The 16,620-nt window shown below is 35.4% G+C and overlaps 1 protein-coding gene across 7 annotated transcripts in view; it reads right to left on the bottom strand.

Annotated features, from left to right (window-relative positions):
• The window catches only part of CSMD3 (CUB and Sushi multiple domains 3), a 1,172,992-nt gene that overhangs the window by 378,908 nt on the left and 777,464 nt on the right, over positions 1 to 16,620 (bottom strand). For all 7 annotated transcript variants that reach the window (XM_070630871.1, XM_070630869.1, XM_070630875.1 and 4 more), the window contains 2 exons: positions 8,394 to 8,532; positions 344 to 531 (listed from right to left, as the gene is read on the bottom strand). In XM_070630871.1, coding sequence (XP_070486972.1) covers positions 344 to 531; positions 8,394 to 8,532 — 327 coding nt within the window. The remainder of the gene's footprint in view (positions 1 to 343; positions 532 to 8,393; positions 8,533 to 16,620) is intronic.

The raw sequence follows: 16,620 nt of genomic DNA on the forward strand, positions 1-16,620 counted from the left end.
TTGTCAATATTCATATACATCTTAGACTGACATTTATTGCCTATTGTCAGCTTTCAGAACTGTGCACAGATAATTAGTATGTAAACTCATTTTTTTAAGATTTATTTGATGCTTCTGACATTTCTTTAGCATTTCCTTTCATAATGATACTAGATAGATATTGTTGAAAAATCTATTGCAGAATTTACTAAAATATACACCTTGTAAGCCATTAGCATTCTCATAGGCCAAGGAAAGCACTTTTTTAAAAATAAATCTCCTAGCTCTCTTAATGATGCAATGGTAATACGAAATGTAGGGGAAGCAGAGTAGGGAAATCAAAAAACATGTTAGCATTACTTACTTTCATAATGAATCTTGAAACCATTATTAGAACGGCTGTTGTCTGTTGTAAATAGAAGGTATATAAAATTACTGCTACTAAATAGAAACTGGGGCACTTGTGTGCCATTGTAAGATCCAAGCAAAGGTGACAGAAGATTCGGCCCATCATGAACTTCCAGAACATCATAATTCAGTTCGGTCTGAAATCTAAGATTAAGAGAGATGTGAAAATATATTTATTAGAATGCACTGTACAGGAAAATAATACTTTAGATTGGAATTTAAATTACTATTAAAAATTTTTATCATTTTTATATTATAATTTTATTTAGCTCATCTAATATCTTACATATAATTTAAGATCCCATCATTTGTGCGTCCCAAAGTTATAAACTCTTATTCCTATAAAAAATTATCATTAAAAAGGTATATGCATATATTTGTTGTTCATAAGTAAGATTTCTTTCAAATGTCATGGATTATCCTTAGTAAATAAATGGTCTTTTCATCAATGAAACATATTTTTGGAGTCACCTTTCTTTTACTTTCCTCATTTCTGTGGAAAACTATGTGATTTATATTTATTTTCAACTGGATAATCAGATTCTCATCTTAATTCTCTATATATTTCAAATCTGGGCTCTGTTTTATATAGAGGGTTTTTGGGTTTTTTTGACAAATCTATTTTATTTATTAAAAATTTTATACAGCTTTTTGGGGCTGGCCCAGTGGCGTAGTGGTTAATTTTGCACAGACTGCTTCAGTGGCCTGGGTTTGCTGGTTCAGATTTCAGTCGTGGACCTATACTCTGCTCATCAAGCCATGCTGGGGTGGCATCCCACATACAAAATAGAGGAAGACTGTCACAGATGTTAGCTCAGCAACAATCTTGCTCAAGTTTTCAAAAAGAGGGAGATTGGCAACAGATGTTAGCTCAGGGACAATTTTCCTCAACAACAACAAAAAAGTAGAGTTTTTATTTCAAAACAGCGGTTCTAATCATAAGTAGGTAATAATGATGTAGTTGATGTTTACGAAGTATCTGAAGCTTTGCTAAATACTTTATATTAGTTTATCTAACTGCACACTAACCCTCCCTAGAAGTTAGGTACTACAGTAATACTCACTTTGCAGGTCAAAAACTGAGGCCTTCAGAACTTAAATAGTATTATGTTTTCTTAAATGGAAGAGCTAGTCCTCAAACCCAAGTTCATGTCCTTCACCCCTATGCTATGCTGGCTGGTTTATTTTTAAAGTTTCGGTTGTTGTTGCTGCTATCATTTTCAATTTTTTTAAAAGATACAATTATTTTGCAAACTGCAATCAACACAGAGCTACTTTCAACATGCATAAAATCTTATTAATAAAATAGTGTTTTGTATTGTCTGGATCAGAAATCTTAGTTGTGGAAAAAACTTTATCTGGAATCATAGAAAATTGAGCATCTTGCTCTCTTGCTCATGATGATCATTTTTTCCTATCTTCACCAAGGTTTTCCTATACATCTTTCAGTTTTCAGCTTAAATATATCCACAGGAAGCCCTGGCCTGAACTCACAGTGCAGGTTCGTTCCCCTCCTATATCACCACAATTTACTGTGTGTTTTGTGACACTAATGACAGTTGTGTTTGCTTGCTTGATAGCTGTCACCTTTAAGAGTCTATAAGCTCCATGAGGTCAGATTGTGACTGTTTTTCTCAATGCTTTGCATATAGCAGACCCTCAATAAATATTTATTGGATAAATGAAAGAATGAATGTATTTTAAAGACAAAAATATCTTTGTTTTCTCTAGGGCTGTCACCAACTTGAGAAAAAAATTACTCAATATACTTGAATACTTCAGTATTAACTACACACTTTTACCCTTTAAAATGTATCTTCCAATAGATTTTTGGTAGCTTTTACAGTACACTTTTAAAAATAATTTTCAGTTGAAATGTCCACCAATTTTCAGATCACTTTTACTACCATGCCTTCTAGTCTTTCCCAGTATTATAAGATTAAGCAATATTATTCCCCAAAAAAACAAAACCAAAACAAATAAAACTCAAAACCTTGTCGAAACAAATTGAATACAAATTTACAAATTAGAAACTTTATTTCATTATAAAATTTCTGAAGTGATTATAAACATGGCATACAAGTAGTCAAAATTAAGTGTATGATTTAATGCTATTTTTCAATTTGTACCACTGTTACATCCTGTTAAGCATTATACTTTGTACCATGAATAGATTTCAAAAGTTTATCTTAGTTTTTATTTTGTAGCCTGGAATATACTGTATTTGTCTAAAAATAACTTTTCCAATAATATGATTTAGAGTAGGCAATGCATAGGAACACACTATGTCCTTTAAATAAATGATCCGGCTGTTGTGCATTGTGAATCCATTATCTTGTTGTTTTGTAGTCAGTCTATTGTAGTACTGAAGATGGAGTTTCACTTTGACAGTTAGTCAGCTGATAACAATCGAATTAAAATGCATAGAAGAGTCAGGGATTACTTTGAATTGAAACACAAAGAGACTTAATTCTTAATAGAATAGCAACATTAACTGGTGATATAGAGAACATTGTTCGTAGGAGTGAATCTTTAAAAGAAAATCATCTCAGATTTGCCCTAAGGAACTATGAAAATACGTTATAATAGCAAGGGAAATGAAATAGGATTACACAGTAATTTGAACTTCTTTCATTTTGAGTTTTAAGATAGTTGTATAAACGTCTCATGAATTGCTTCAATTTAATGTTTATTTGTTCATTAACATTAAATTTATTGTTTATCATAAATGAACAATATGGAACCATTAGATGATATTAAAAATGAAATTGGATCTAATTTTACTCATTTTCTGTTGTCTTTAAAAAAAATTTTGGTGTAATCCAAACCAGTTCCGACCAAATTGAAATAGTCCTCATTAACTTAAAAATGAAAAACTTACTCTCTGAAAGACTGATAGTGAAAGCTTGTAGTCAAGGAGTTGAGGACAAGAAAAGAAATAGAAAGACAGGCTTAGGATGATTAAGAGTAAAATGAGTTCAGTTAGAAGCTGCCAAATATTGAGAAAATTTAGGAACTGCGGGAAGAAACAAAGCAAAAATTCCTTTGCAGAACTGAGACCAAGACTTGTTAACTGTTTGGTTATGTTAAGAAGAAATAGTTCAAAAATCGCATACGTTCCTTGGCATTGTTATTTTGTTTTGTATTTAATAGGAAATTATATGTCTTAAAATTTCATTGACAAGCTACTAGAGACAATCTCATGAAGCCAACTAATGGCTAATACATTTGCAATGCTTTTTGGGGTTTTTCTTCCTGTAGATTAATTCTAATCAATTGTTACATTTGAGAATATAGCAAAAATTGAAAAATAGCTATGCCACGATCTTAATTTTATTATCTGATTTTTCAAAATTTGATTTTCAACCAAATTAGTTTTATTCATGAATAGTGGAAAGCAAGTGACATAACTCTGTTAAATACAATTTATTATTTGAAAGCAAATTCAATAAAAATATTATCAGAATGAGAGGAAATATTAAAGAGTTGGCAACCAGTGTCCTTACAAGTGATTGGCTGGAAATCAGAAGGGAATTAACGTTTTTCAAGAATGTAATTCTTGCTAGATCAAAGATGATATCTTGTTTCTTAAAACAATCCTAAGGGGAAAATGAAGCATGAAGATATTATAATGTCGCTAAACAAGAAAGTTGTAGATGTACATATTTCTGATTTCAAAGTGACTATTTATGCCACTACCCTAACGATAAAACTCTCATTTGTTTTTTAACGTGATGAAGTCCATTGCTTATCGCTTTGCTACTGCACTACTCCTAATCATGCGACAGCTGTTTAAGATGTGGATTATTTTAAAGGAACCAGCTTCCTGACAAAGTGCATGGAGTACAGTCAGCTGTAAAGAAAAATCTCACACACTTAAAGGGTCTTTAGGGAAGAAGAAATGGAAAAAGATATTTAAATAATTTTCTCTTCAAATAACTCCAACTCAAGAATCTCATGGGCTTGTGTGTGTGTGTGTGTGCACGCACGTACGCGCACACATGTAACGGAAGGGCAGACAGAGGAGTCATACCCCAAAACGAACATTTCAGTTTAGAACATTTAAAAGAATTTTGGATTTTATTTATTTTGGTTATATAAAGTATGATTCAAAAGGAAATACTGATATAGCTGTGCTCTGTCTATTCTAACACAGTGAAAAGACCACTGATGAATTCTTAAAGCACTCTAACTCTTGATTCTTCCTGTGTGTGGGCAAAGGAATAGTTAAAAAAATGATTGGTATCAAGGAGGTTAAGGAGCTATGAGATTTGTAATCTACTTCAGTGGGTAATTTAGGGATTAAGAAAAGAGGCACAGTTGATAACTCCTGCTCAGTGATGCTCGTGGGGAGATGCCAAAATCTTTGGACTCTGGGAATCATTGCTCAACCCAGGCCTGTTCTAGTTCACCTACAGACTGTTCATTGTTGCTGTGCACAAACCTTAGCACTGAAAATCACTTTTCCATTTGACTGTCTTACTTCCAGCCTAACTTAAAAGATTTGTGTCTCAGTAAACAGATAAGAGAATAAGAAAGTGACAGAGTAAAAAGTGCTAAGTAACTATATTTATAGAAATTAAATTAGGTTTTTGGTCTATTTAACTAGTATTACATCTTTTAACAATCACTGCAAAGACTTTTTCACCAGGAAGGTAAGTTTGGGATGGTCTCATTTAGAATATAGGTTATACAGTGTACGTGAATTCACTCTGGAGAATTCTGAAGGTATCTAAACAAGGCAGGCAAGCCACAAATAGGCCCACGTAACTGCCTGTTGTAAGAGATAGGACATACATGTTAAGAACTTTGCACAGAGAAAATAGTTCCTTCAAACAAAAGTCCAAAATCAAAAGTCACAGTTGTGAATTACAAGCATTGCTTTGCAATCTAACTGCTTCTCAAGAGGGCAACTCTCTCGACAGCCTGCTTAGGGCTGAAAGATATCAGGTATTATTTATTTATTTAATGATGGTTAATGACTCCCATTAGCAATCCAAGGAATGCTTTTCAACATAACAATGCACTTTGTGTTAATGAACAAACTAATTTTCTAGTGATATTATTTTATGCTTATGTAGTGTTTTTAAATTGAATATAAGAAAACAAAAAAATAATGCTATTTTAAAAGTTTGTGTCATTTGGGAAGTAGAGAAAGGATGAATTTTTCTTAGGAGAACACTGACCTTTGATATTAGGAAATTTTTTTTTTTTTTTGAAAGATTGGCACCTGAGCTAACATCTGTTGCCAATCTCCTTTGTTTCTGTTTTTTTTTCTTCTTCTTCTCAGAGCCCTCCAGTTCACAACTGTATATTCTAGTTGTAGATCCTCCTGGCTTTGCTATGTGGGACGCTGCCTTAAGCATGACTTGATGAGCGATGCTATGTCCGTACCCAGGATCCGAACCTGCAAAACCCTGGGCCTCCCAGAGGGAGTGCGCAAGCCTAACTACTTGGCCACAGGGTTGGCCACTGGTCTTAGAAAAAAAAAAAATCTTAATTTGCATTTTGGAAGGAAAGGCAAAATCCATCCCCATTCCCATCCCCCAAAGTCACCCAGTTGGGAGCTCAGAGAAACAAATAAATTGCTTCACATAATAAAGTAACAGGTATTTTGAACCTTGACATGCTATATACTGGAGGGGGCCCTAGGGAGTGGGAAATAAGGGTTGAAGATCCTGGATATGGAGAAGACTAGAGATGGAGAAGGGGTTGGGATAAGTGAGGGAACTGGAGAGATACGAGCCACCATTCCTATGATGGGAATTATCAGGAAAATTTTAAGACAATGAAGGTTTATTTAATCTTAAATTATTCTGGATTGTGCAATAATCCTCTTTGGTTATCACTTGTTATAAAGTTTTTGTGAGAATAAAGGAAAGTGACACAAATAAGGAGCAGAGTAAGGATTTGAGAGGGGGCAGCAGCCTCGGTATCACACAAGCAAGATGCCTGTGAGAGCAGGAATTCAGAGCCAGAAGTGAACAAAAGCAGCCCAGGAATTCTCTGAAAATTTAAGGAGGGCCTAGCCTTCCCTCTGTATGTGGGATGGGGCTCAAATCTTTTTATTTATATATTGAAAAATGATGACTAGTGAGAACTATATGGGTGATAGATGTTATGAACCGTGTAAATATGATAACAGTTTCAATTATTTTAACATCATAATTCTTGATACAAAATAATGTTAAGTCCAAAACAGAAAATACTAAAATCATGTACTTAAACCTATTATATATGCATTTATTTAAAATATGAGATCAATTATCATGTACTGATAAGTATGCTAACCCTTCAAATGTGATTCTCTAAATTTAACAAATCAAAAATATATAATAAATCTGTCTCATTTGACATGAATCAATATAATTTTTTAGTTATTCAATGATATGATCAATGATATTGTGTTATATTATATATTCCAAACCAAACAGAATTCTGTGTAATAAAGTAAGTTTGGTTAATTCAAGTCCCACATTCATGGAACAATGTTATTTGACAAAGATTTGATTCTGAAAGAGTAAGATTCTTTTCAAGCTTCTCTAAAATTGTTATGGCAACATAGGCTATGTCAATCGCTGAACTAAGAATATGATTTTAACATCACAACAAAAGACTCTGCCAAATTATTCTAAATAAAAACTTTTTTTAATGTGTAGCTCATTGTTATGGGTTGAACTGTTTCTCCCTAAAATTCATATGTTGAAATCCTAACCCTCAGGACCTCAGAATGCAACTGTATCTGGTGAAAGTTCCTTTAAAGAGGTAATTAAGATAAAATGAGATCATCCAGGTGGATCCCAATCTAATATGACTGGTGTCCCTATAAGAAGAGAAAATTAGAAACCAGATAAACACAAAGGGAAGACCATGTGAAGAAACAGGGAGAAGAGACCCATCTACAATCCAAGGACTCAGGCGTCAGAAGAAATAAACTGTCGACATCTAGATCTCGGACTTCTAGCTTCTAGAGCTATGAGGAAATAAATTTCTGTTATTTAAGCACTTAGACTGTGGTACTTTGTTATGGCAGCCCTAGCAAACTGATATAGTCATAGTAAAGTTGTGTAGGTCATAGTAAGTTAGGATGATTTCATATGAAATGTTTCATACTTTACATCTGTCAAAATAGAATCTGTTTTCTTCTCAAATTTTAAAACTATCATGGATAGATTAACCCAGTGAAGGACCTTTTGAGTTAGGGAAGGATTTTGTTACGTTTGTAAGATTCAATCATCAGAGCATAATTCTACTGTATTTATATATTTTTATATTTACCATGTGAATACAGTGCTTACAGACATTCCTTTTTTTTTTTTTTTAAGAAAGGGTTTGGGAGATGAGAGGAGTCAACGATATAATTGGGAAATTATATAGATACTTCTCTTTGGATTTGTGAATAGTGATCCAGTCACAGACCTGACGTTTCATTCTTTTAACTCTTTAATAGTTAGTATTATAATCTTTCACGATATAGGTTATTTGATCAGTAATACTAATTTTCTTAGGGAAAAAACTCAACTGGCCAATCATTAAGACACATTAATTTGACACAGCCATTTTTCTAAAGGACTTGTAAGTGTAGGTACGTGGGTAGTGTGTGTGTCTTATGTTGCAATACGGTATCGATTCGAATGTGTTTACAGTAGCTTTATCTCTTGAAATCCAGCAAAATAGAATTCACAGGCCCTTCAAAATATAAGACAATTAAATTCATTAAGTTAAAGGTCGCATGTTTATATCTCAGTATTGTACATATATATATAAAGCAAAAAAAAGGTTCATCTTGCTTATCTCAATAGTAATGATACAGCATTAAACAAATAGAAAATTAACTTTAAAACAGGCTGAAAGGTTAAAAGAGGGAAAACAGTCTGAAGAATTCAAGGCACAACAAGTGACTATTGCAATAAAATTATACATTGATTTGGAAAATAAAATGCAGAATGTCAACAACTCTTTCAGATAGTCTTTCTTTTTAAAGGTAGAAAAATATTTGCAGAGACCTTTCAAATGTAATTTTGATAGAGTGTCCGGGTTCAGCTTCAATCACCCACTCACAATTCAAAGAGTCTTTATAGTATCCTGGCCATCCTGGCGAGAGAATCAATCCACTGGGGGCTGAAAAATGGCCACCGCAGGGAGCTGAAAAATAAAATCAGAGAACAAGTAAGAACATAACTTTTAGAACAAGTTGCAGAAATTATTCTTAGTACTACATATAATTTTTTAAATGTCTATATGTACTTATAAAATATTAGTTAATAACGTTTTTGAAAGTAAAAGTGTTGGGGCTGGCCCCGCGGTGCTGCGGTTAAGTGCGCACATTCTGCTTTGGCGGCCTGGGGTTCGCTGGTTCGAATCCTGGGTGCGGACATGGCACTGCTTGGCAAGCTATGCTGTGGCAGGCGTCCCACATATAAAGTAGAGGAAGATGGGCACGGATGTTAGCTCAGGGCCAGTCTTCCTTAGCAAAAAGAGGAGGATTGGCAGCAGTTAGCTCAGGGCTAATCTTCCTCAAAAAAAAAAAGAAAGAAAGAAAGAAAGAAAGTAAAAGTGCATCTAGTCCTTTTATTATTGGATAATTATTTTCCCAAAAAAAGTAAATTACTTTTTGAAATATGGCATAGCTACACACTCAGTATATCAGAAAAACTGATCAGCCTCAAGTCTCCTAATAAAACTCCTAAATACCTTCTTGTGTTTCCATCATCTTCTTCATCTTCAAAGCTCAAAGAAAAATGTAAGTTGCTATTTTTAGTTTCTCTCTCTTTCATTTTCCGATTTACATTATCAAATACTGCTAATTCATGCTACACACTGTCTAAAACTTTGATCGTCCTTTTTCGAGAGTCCCTACTACAATTCAGTCCTTTGTTGATTCAGCTTCCTCCCTGATTTCCCATCAGCTAATTTCTTGCTTCAGTCCAGCTGTTAGAATAATGTACTTCAAACTAGTTTCACCATACCATTCCCTTTCCTAGGATGTGTTTGATCTTTTTTTCCTTTAACACAGATTCAAATCCTCAGCTTCTCATTTCAAGTATTTAATCTTCTGCTTTTCCCTAAACTCACACACAATTGAAACCACACTGATAACATTATAATTCCAGTAAGTTCTGATTAGATCTTTTAGTGTAAGCACCTCATTCTGGGAATGAACAAACCAAGTTCAGAGAAGAGTAAATTGCCAAAGTTGACAAGGCTTAAAAGTGTCAAAGTACTTTCAAGTCAGTTTTTATAAAACAGGACCTCAAAATCAGTCTTCTCCCATAATTTCCTGTATTGGTAAACGAAACCTCCCATGGAGTTGCTTAAGCCAGAAAGCTGGAAGCAGTCATCTTCCATATTTCCATTATCCTTACCATTTACTGCCATTTCCAATCCATCCTTAAGCTCATTCTTCTTTCTCCATCTCTACAGCTCCACATTAGTTTAAATTACCATAATCTCATCCCTGGAGTAAATCTTCCTAACTGGTCTCTTCATCCACAGTAACTCTCCTTCATGCTAGAGCTAGAATTATTTTTTTTTTTAGTGGGGAAGATTGTCGCTCAGCTAATATCTGTGCTAATCTTCCTCTATTTTGTATGTGGGATGCCACCGCAGCATGGCATAATGAGCAGTGTTTAGGACCGCACCTGGGATCAAAACCTGCAAACCCTGGGCCAATGAGGCAGAGTGGGCAAACTTCCACCATGCCACTGGGCCAGCCCCCTAGAGTGATTTTTTTTAAACCATAAATCTGACCATGCCAACAATGTCTTCTTTCTGTGTTGACCAAGAAGGCCCTGCAGGATCTGTCTGTTGCTTACTCTGTAGACTCGACTCTAAACTTCTCCCCTTCACTCTGCAGCCCAACTATATTAGCCTGCTTTATCCCTTCAGGAAATACATATAGAAAATAAATGGAACAGAGTAATTGAATTATTGAAAATTATCTTCAAAGAAAAAAAAGCTGGTATACTATATCAGTTTTTGAATAAATTAGAGACTATTCCCAATGACTTACCATGTTATAGTTTTATTTTCTTTAAATCTTTGTATTTAAACTCTACCCCATGAGTTTATATTTTTTGTTATTATTTATGTGTTTCTTTCTGTTTTACCTTATGGAATTTCTAAAAGCTACTGCTCCGGACACTATTTTTACTCTTTTTCATTCTTCAAATAATTTGATATAACCCAAATAAAATAGGAAATATTTATAAAGTGACCTACGAGTCAAGCATTACTATAAAATGTCCACTTGAGAAAAATATTTTCTATGAGAAATTGTCAAAATTTGTTATTTTTAAGAGAAAAAACTTTCATATAAAACTAAATTTTCTTCGTTAGTAGAATATAATTTTGTTTCCTAAAAAGCTTTCAAAGGAGACCATTTTCATGAGGATTATTTACTCTTCCTTGTTATGATGACTCATAATTAGATTTCCTGTAGGTTTATTATATATTTCAAAAATAAAATTATGTGTATAATAGTCACTTAAATTACCATACATTAAAAGACAGAGTAAAGCATTTTAGTGAGAGAAGGTCCTGGAAATACCGAGAGTTTCCGACAGAAACCCTTAGTATGTCGTCCACTCATATTGTTCTAGGAAAGTATTTGTGCTCTTCAGTCTGATAATCACTAAAAGAGGTAGTCAGTCATAAAATTAACAATTGAATACTGGGCCATAACGGATTAAAAAGTACCCAGAAGCATTTCAGCTGGTCGCTCCATGCAAAGTGTGAGGGAGGCAGAGTTAGGAGGGGGCTGTAAAGCAAAGGAGGAACATGAAGATGTGGCTACTGTTTGTTTCCTGAAAGGACTTTCCTGAATAGCGACCCTGCTGAAAAGTGAGTCTTCTCTTAGTTAACTTATGACGTATTCTGAAGTAGCTTTTTCCTCTTACATATATGGTTAAAATTCTCCAAAATTATTATGCTAATAGTATGGGAACAGACTCCTCAAGAGGGTGTGCAACCTAAGAGAAGAGAGAGATGCTCAGTGCAGCTCATGAGGTCAGGAAAACCCTCTTGATCACAGTGACTAGCAGGCCCATGGCAGGAAGATGGGCACAAGGAGCAGCCATGGTGTAGCAACAGCAGCAGAGTATGGAGTGGACGAAACGCAGGAAAAAATAAGGGGAGACCAAGTATAGAGAAAACATTCAGGAGAAAAAGTAAAACCAGATGTAGCAATCTGCCCAAAGCAGAAAGCAGTATAGAATATAAGGGGAAAAAAGGGGCTTTGGAACAAAGAACCAACAATAGTATTAATAACAAAGATTTGAATTTGTAAAGAGAAATTTAACTGTAATATGAATAGCAATACAAACAGAAAGGCAGGAAGTTAGTTGTCCAAACCTTATAATTTTGCTATATCTACGTATGCTTATATTACTGAATTAATAATTTCCCTGAAGTAGATTCACTTTTATTTTAACTTAAATGACTTCTTTAGACTTGCCCTAAGCAAAAGGATCCATGAAATCATAGCTTTTATGTGCTAGTTATATTTTCTCCAAAATACCTAAAAATAAATATGTAGCTAATGAAATTTAAGAAATGCCTTCACATTTAACACTAAAATAAGCTTGTGTACCTCCAGATGTTAACGTACTATGGTTTAAGAAAGACTTCTGTAAAAGATAATAACTAACCTTGACTGAACTAGGGAGACTTGGAATATACAGAAAGCAGAGAGGAGATCAAGAACATAACGAGGTATTTTCAAAGTCACATTCATTCATTCGTCATTTACTCATTCATATTTTAGTCATTCAACAATTATGTGTCAGGTATGTGCCTGTGTGGTATTTGTACTACTTCTGCCAACTAACATTTACTGAATGTTTCCTATGTGCCAGACACTGTGTAAGAAGTCCCTTGGATTATTTTATATAATGCTCTATATAATCCAGCCACATATGTATTATCATCATAGATAAAAACATTGATGCATAGAGAATTTAAATAATTTGCATCTAGCAAGCAAGGATTTGAACAGAGGTAATTTGACTCTAGAAAATTCTTTCCAAATATCATTAAGATGCTCTCTTTCCTCACAGTGCCCATGTGCAAAAGACAGAAATATAAACAAAAAGTAATAATCATAAGTTCTATAAAAAAGATATGTCCATGGGAAAAGGGGTCTGGAAGATGGGACAATTTCTACAATTAAGGCTTCATGGAAGAGATTCTGTTTAATTTGAGTCTTCAAGATGAGTCAGAGTTTACTAGAAGGAAAAGAGAGAGAGGATATTGTAAATGGAAGCAAGAGCACGTGCAAAAGAGTAGAGGTTGAGTTAGCAGTGTTTTAGAGTAACGCCAGTGCCTTTTTAGGGAACCAAGAAGTGATGGGAGACGAAGGAAGAAGAGTAGAAAAGGATCTGGTATGCTATATTAAGGAAAGTGAACCATAGGCAATTGAAAAATTGTAGACAAAGGATACGTATACATACCTAGGTGAAGAAGAAGACTTTCATTTAAATGGAAGTTGCATGTAAAATGGACTAGGGGCAGTGCACCTGGAGTTGGTGAGATCAACTAGGGGACTGGTACAATTATCTAGGAAAGGCATAATCAGATTCTGAAATACAGTGATAAAAAAGGAGGGGCTGAATATGAGAGATATTTAGGAGACAGACTGAAAAGCATTTATTGCTTACATGCAATGAATGAGCAAGATGAAGGAGTCTAAGCTGGTGATTGGGCCCCTGGCCTGTACAACAGGATGGATGGTGATTCCATTCTCCAAAATGAGGAAGACAAAACAGGAAGGAGTTTTATGTAAAAAATAATAAGATTCGGTGCTGAGGCTAAAAGGTCTGTGAAATATCACAAAAAAAAAAAATAGAAAATAGAATCTGGAGCTCTTGGCTATATTAGGTGTCATTTTCAACACAGGCTTACGTTAAAGCTTCAATGTAGGCAGAAGATAAAGATGAATACTTAGAGGAAAAACATAAAAGATGGGGGGCTGGCTTGGTGGCACAGCAGTTAAGTTCTCACATTCCGCTTCGGCGGCCCTGGGTTCACCAGTTTGGATCTCGGGTGCAGACCTATACACCGCTAGTCAAGCCATGCCATGGCAAGCGTCCCACATATAAAGTAGAGGAAGATGGGCACAGATGTTAGCTCAGGGCCAGTCTTCCTCAGCAAAAAAGAGGAGGATTGGTGGCAGATGTTAGCTCAGGGCTCATCTTCCTCAAAAACAAAAACAAAAAAGATGGTTTAAGATGCAACTCTTTGAAAGAAAATATTTTATTTTAATAAAATTAAGTAGATATTGACCAATACCCATTATATCACTATAGTGGGCAAAGGCTGGGATGGATTATTTCTGTTTGGGTTTTCCTCTCTCCTGTGTGAATTAGGATATTGTCTCTGGTAAAATAAATAAATACCTAGGTTTTAGTTGCTTAACAGAATAGTTTATTTCTCACTTGACCAAAATGTCCTTCAGCTTGACTAAACTTTAGACAGGCTTCTTCAAGACGCTAGATCTCTCACCTAACTTCCTCTAGTACTTTTCCACTAGCTCATCCAAGCCCTTAAGAACTTTCCCTCTTGGGGCTAGCCCGGTGGCACAGCAGTTAAGTTCACACATTCTGCTTCTCAGGGGCCCGGGGTTCACTGGTCCAGATCCCGGATGCGGACGTGGCACCACTCGGCACCCCATGCTGTGGGAGGCGTCCCATATATAAAGTAGAGGAAGATGGGCACGGATGTTAGCTCAGGGCCAGGCTTCCCTCAGCAAAAAAAAGAGGAGGACTGGCAGTAGTTAACTCTGGCTAATCTTCCTCAAAAAGAAAAAGAAAAAGAAAAGAACCTTCCTTCAGTGCAGTTGAGTTTAATCTCTCTTCCCTATCGTAACAGCCTTGAATAAAGACTTGCCTTTTGAACGTTGTCTGATAAAATTTTTCTTTGACACACTCATGTAACAGTACAAGGAAGTAAACCTATTGGCAGAATAGCCTTCCTTCTCATAGTCTCTCAAGACCCAGGATAACAAAGCCTTGGCCATTTTCACCATGTGACTCACTAGGTTGCCTTGGGGATCATTTGCATTTCACCTGGTAGGAAAGGAAACAGAGCATGGAGGGCCACTCTGTGTATGCTTTTTATGGACCATGGCTTGGAAGTCATTTACCTTACTTCTGCCTACTCACGTGGCCATACCTAACTGCGAAGGAGGCTGTGAAATGGTCTCTCAGTGCGTAGCTATTTCCCTCCTACAACTCTGTATAGTGAATGGGGTAGCGCAGCTGAAAGGGAAGCCGTGAGCCATTTCTGTCACACTAAGACAGTCATAATGCTTTCCAGTTTTAGAGTGTCTTTTAAATACATTACTTAATTTGATTCTTTTAATAATCTTGTAGCATAAAAAATGCTGATTTCTTTCTTATGCCAGTTTTGCAGATGACGAAAAAATCATGAAACATATGACTTGATGAGAAACACAGATCTAGGTAGTGGTAGAGATAAGATTCACATTCAAATCTTTAAATTTCAAGTTAGGAACTACTTCCATGATAGATATATTGCATTAATTTTCCAAGAGAGACATTTATTTAAGCATATCTTATTTTCTTTAACATAGGTTTAGTGAGGACAGAAATGGAAGATTTAGGGGAACAGAATATTCAACCCAAAGATTTTTAATATAAATTTGAGATTCTAAACACCTCATTTTAAGTACTTCCCTAATATTAATTTATTCATTATTCACGTACTCACTAACTGAATAAGCACCTGTGTAGTTTCTGCTATATACAAGATACTATGATAGGTGCTGAAATTTAAAAAAGAAAACTATATGACATTACATCTGCCCTCAGGAGACATAGAATTTCTACAAGGAAGACAGGCTCAGCTAACGTGCAATATAAGTATATGCTTGAGCTGAGTAGGCAGTCTGGAAACAGAGGGCAGGGACAGGTAACACCCCAGGAGCACTAGGAAAGAGTTCTTGAAGGAGATTTTGTCAGAGGTGGGTTTATATTAAAAAACAAATAGAAGATGGGGGAGGGGGACAGAAAGAGCAAAGACAGGAAGTGAGAAATACTAATGTGTATGAGGGAAAGTCAAGTAGTTCTTTGTTTCTGAAGCTTATAGTTAGTGGAGAAACAAAGTAGAGGACCTTTTGGTTTTATGCAGAGGTTACCGCTTTCGAAGAATTTCAAATCTTAGTGGGTACCTAGAGAACTTGTTAAAATGCATATTCCCAGAATGCACTTTTAGTAGTTATAAAGTGAACCCAGAAATCTGCATTGTTAACGAGACCCTCACGCCCACCCCAATCCCTCAGGTCATTTTATTTCTGTTGGCCCACAGACCACACTGGCAAAATTTACGAGGATATGGCTGGTCGGTAGCTCCAAGAGTCTCCTGGATAATCTCTCAGGTTCCTGGGATAAAGGGGTGATTTGGAGCTGTTAGTGAAATATAGATTGTTGCCTCTAATCCTCCCTTTTTAAACAGAGCATGAATGATAAATATAAAGTAGAATATAGTTCATTTATCCAGTTTTATTTTTCTAAGACCTGAAGAAAGTATGTTATAAATAATTTGAGTTGGGGTACTGACTCATTTCTGTGTTACCTTAAGTACAATGTACAAATTCAAAATATCCAGTATGTTTCAAGACCTGTATGAAAGAGTCTAAAGTGCTTCAGACTGTAGTCAGATAAAATTCTCTTGAATAAAAATGCTAAGGAATTCTAGTGTTCCACAGCAGGAGATGTTCTTTCATCTGAGAAGTGGCACTTAGGTGCTCAGAAGGGAGTTGGGAACCAGAAAGAGCTAGGTTTAGATTGCAGGGGTTTGGCTATAAGTGAATTTAAAAAGAGAACATTCTAACACTTGGTCTGATAGACAGCCTTTCTGCCAACCTCTGCATGATAAAGTCTAGATGCCACAGCAGAGATTATCACACAATGATGGTTCCATTTCTTTCCCTATTTTATTTTATTTTTTTAAGTATAATTTATGGTTATAAGTGTGGTAAGTAACCACCAGCTCTCTCTAACCTCAGCACACTGGATGATGTTTCAAAGAAAGTTATGGGAAGCAAGTTGGATCTGTATCTAGGATAAAAAGAGGAAAAACAAGAACTAAAGGGCCAGGATTGCAGAGAAGCAATCACAGCTCTGGACCTCCTTCCATTTCCATAATCCCTTACTCTCTCTCCCCACACCTAGCTGCAAAGAGATTAGGAGCAAAACCTTGCAGTTTGCTACTAAA

Source organism: Equus przewalskii, chromosome 8 (genome assembly GCF_037783145.1).
Source record: "Equus przewalskii isolate Varuska chromosome 8, EquPr2, whole genome shotgun sequence".
Classification (NCBI taxonomy): Eukaryota; Metazoa; Chordata; class Mammalia; order Perissodactyla; family Equidae; genus Equus; species Equus przewalskii.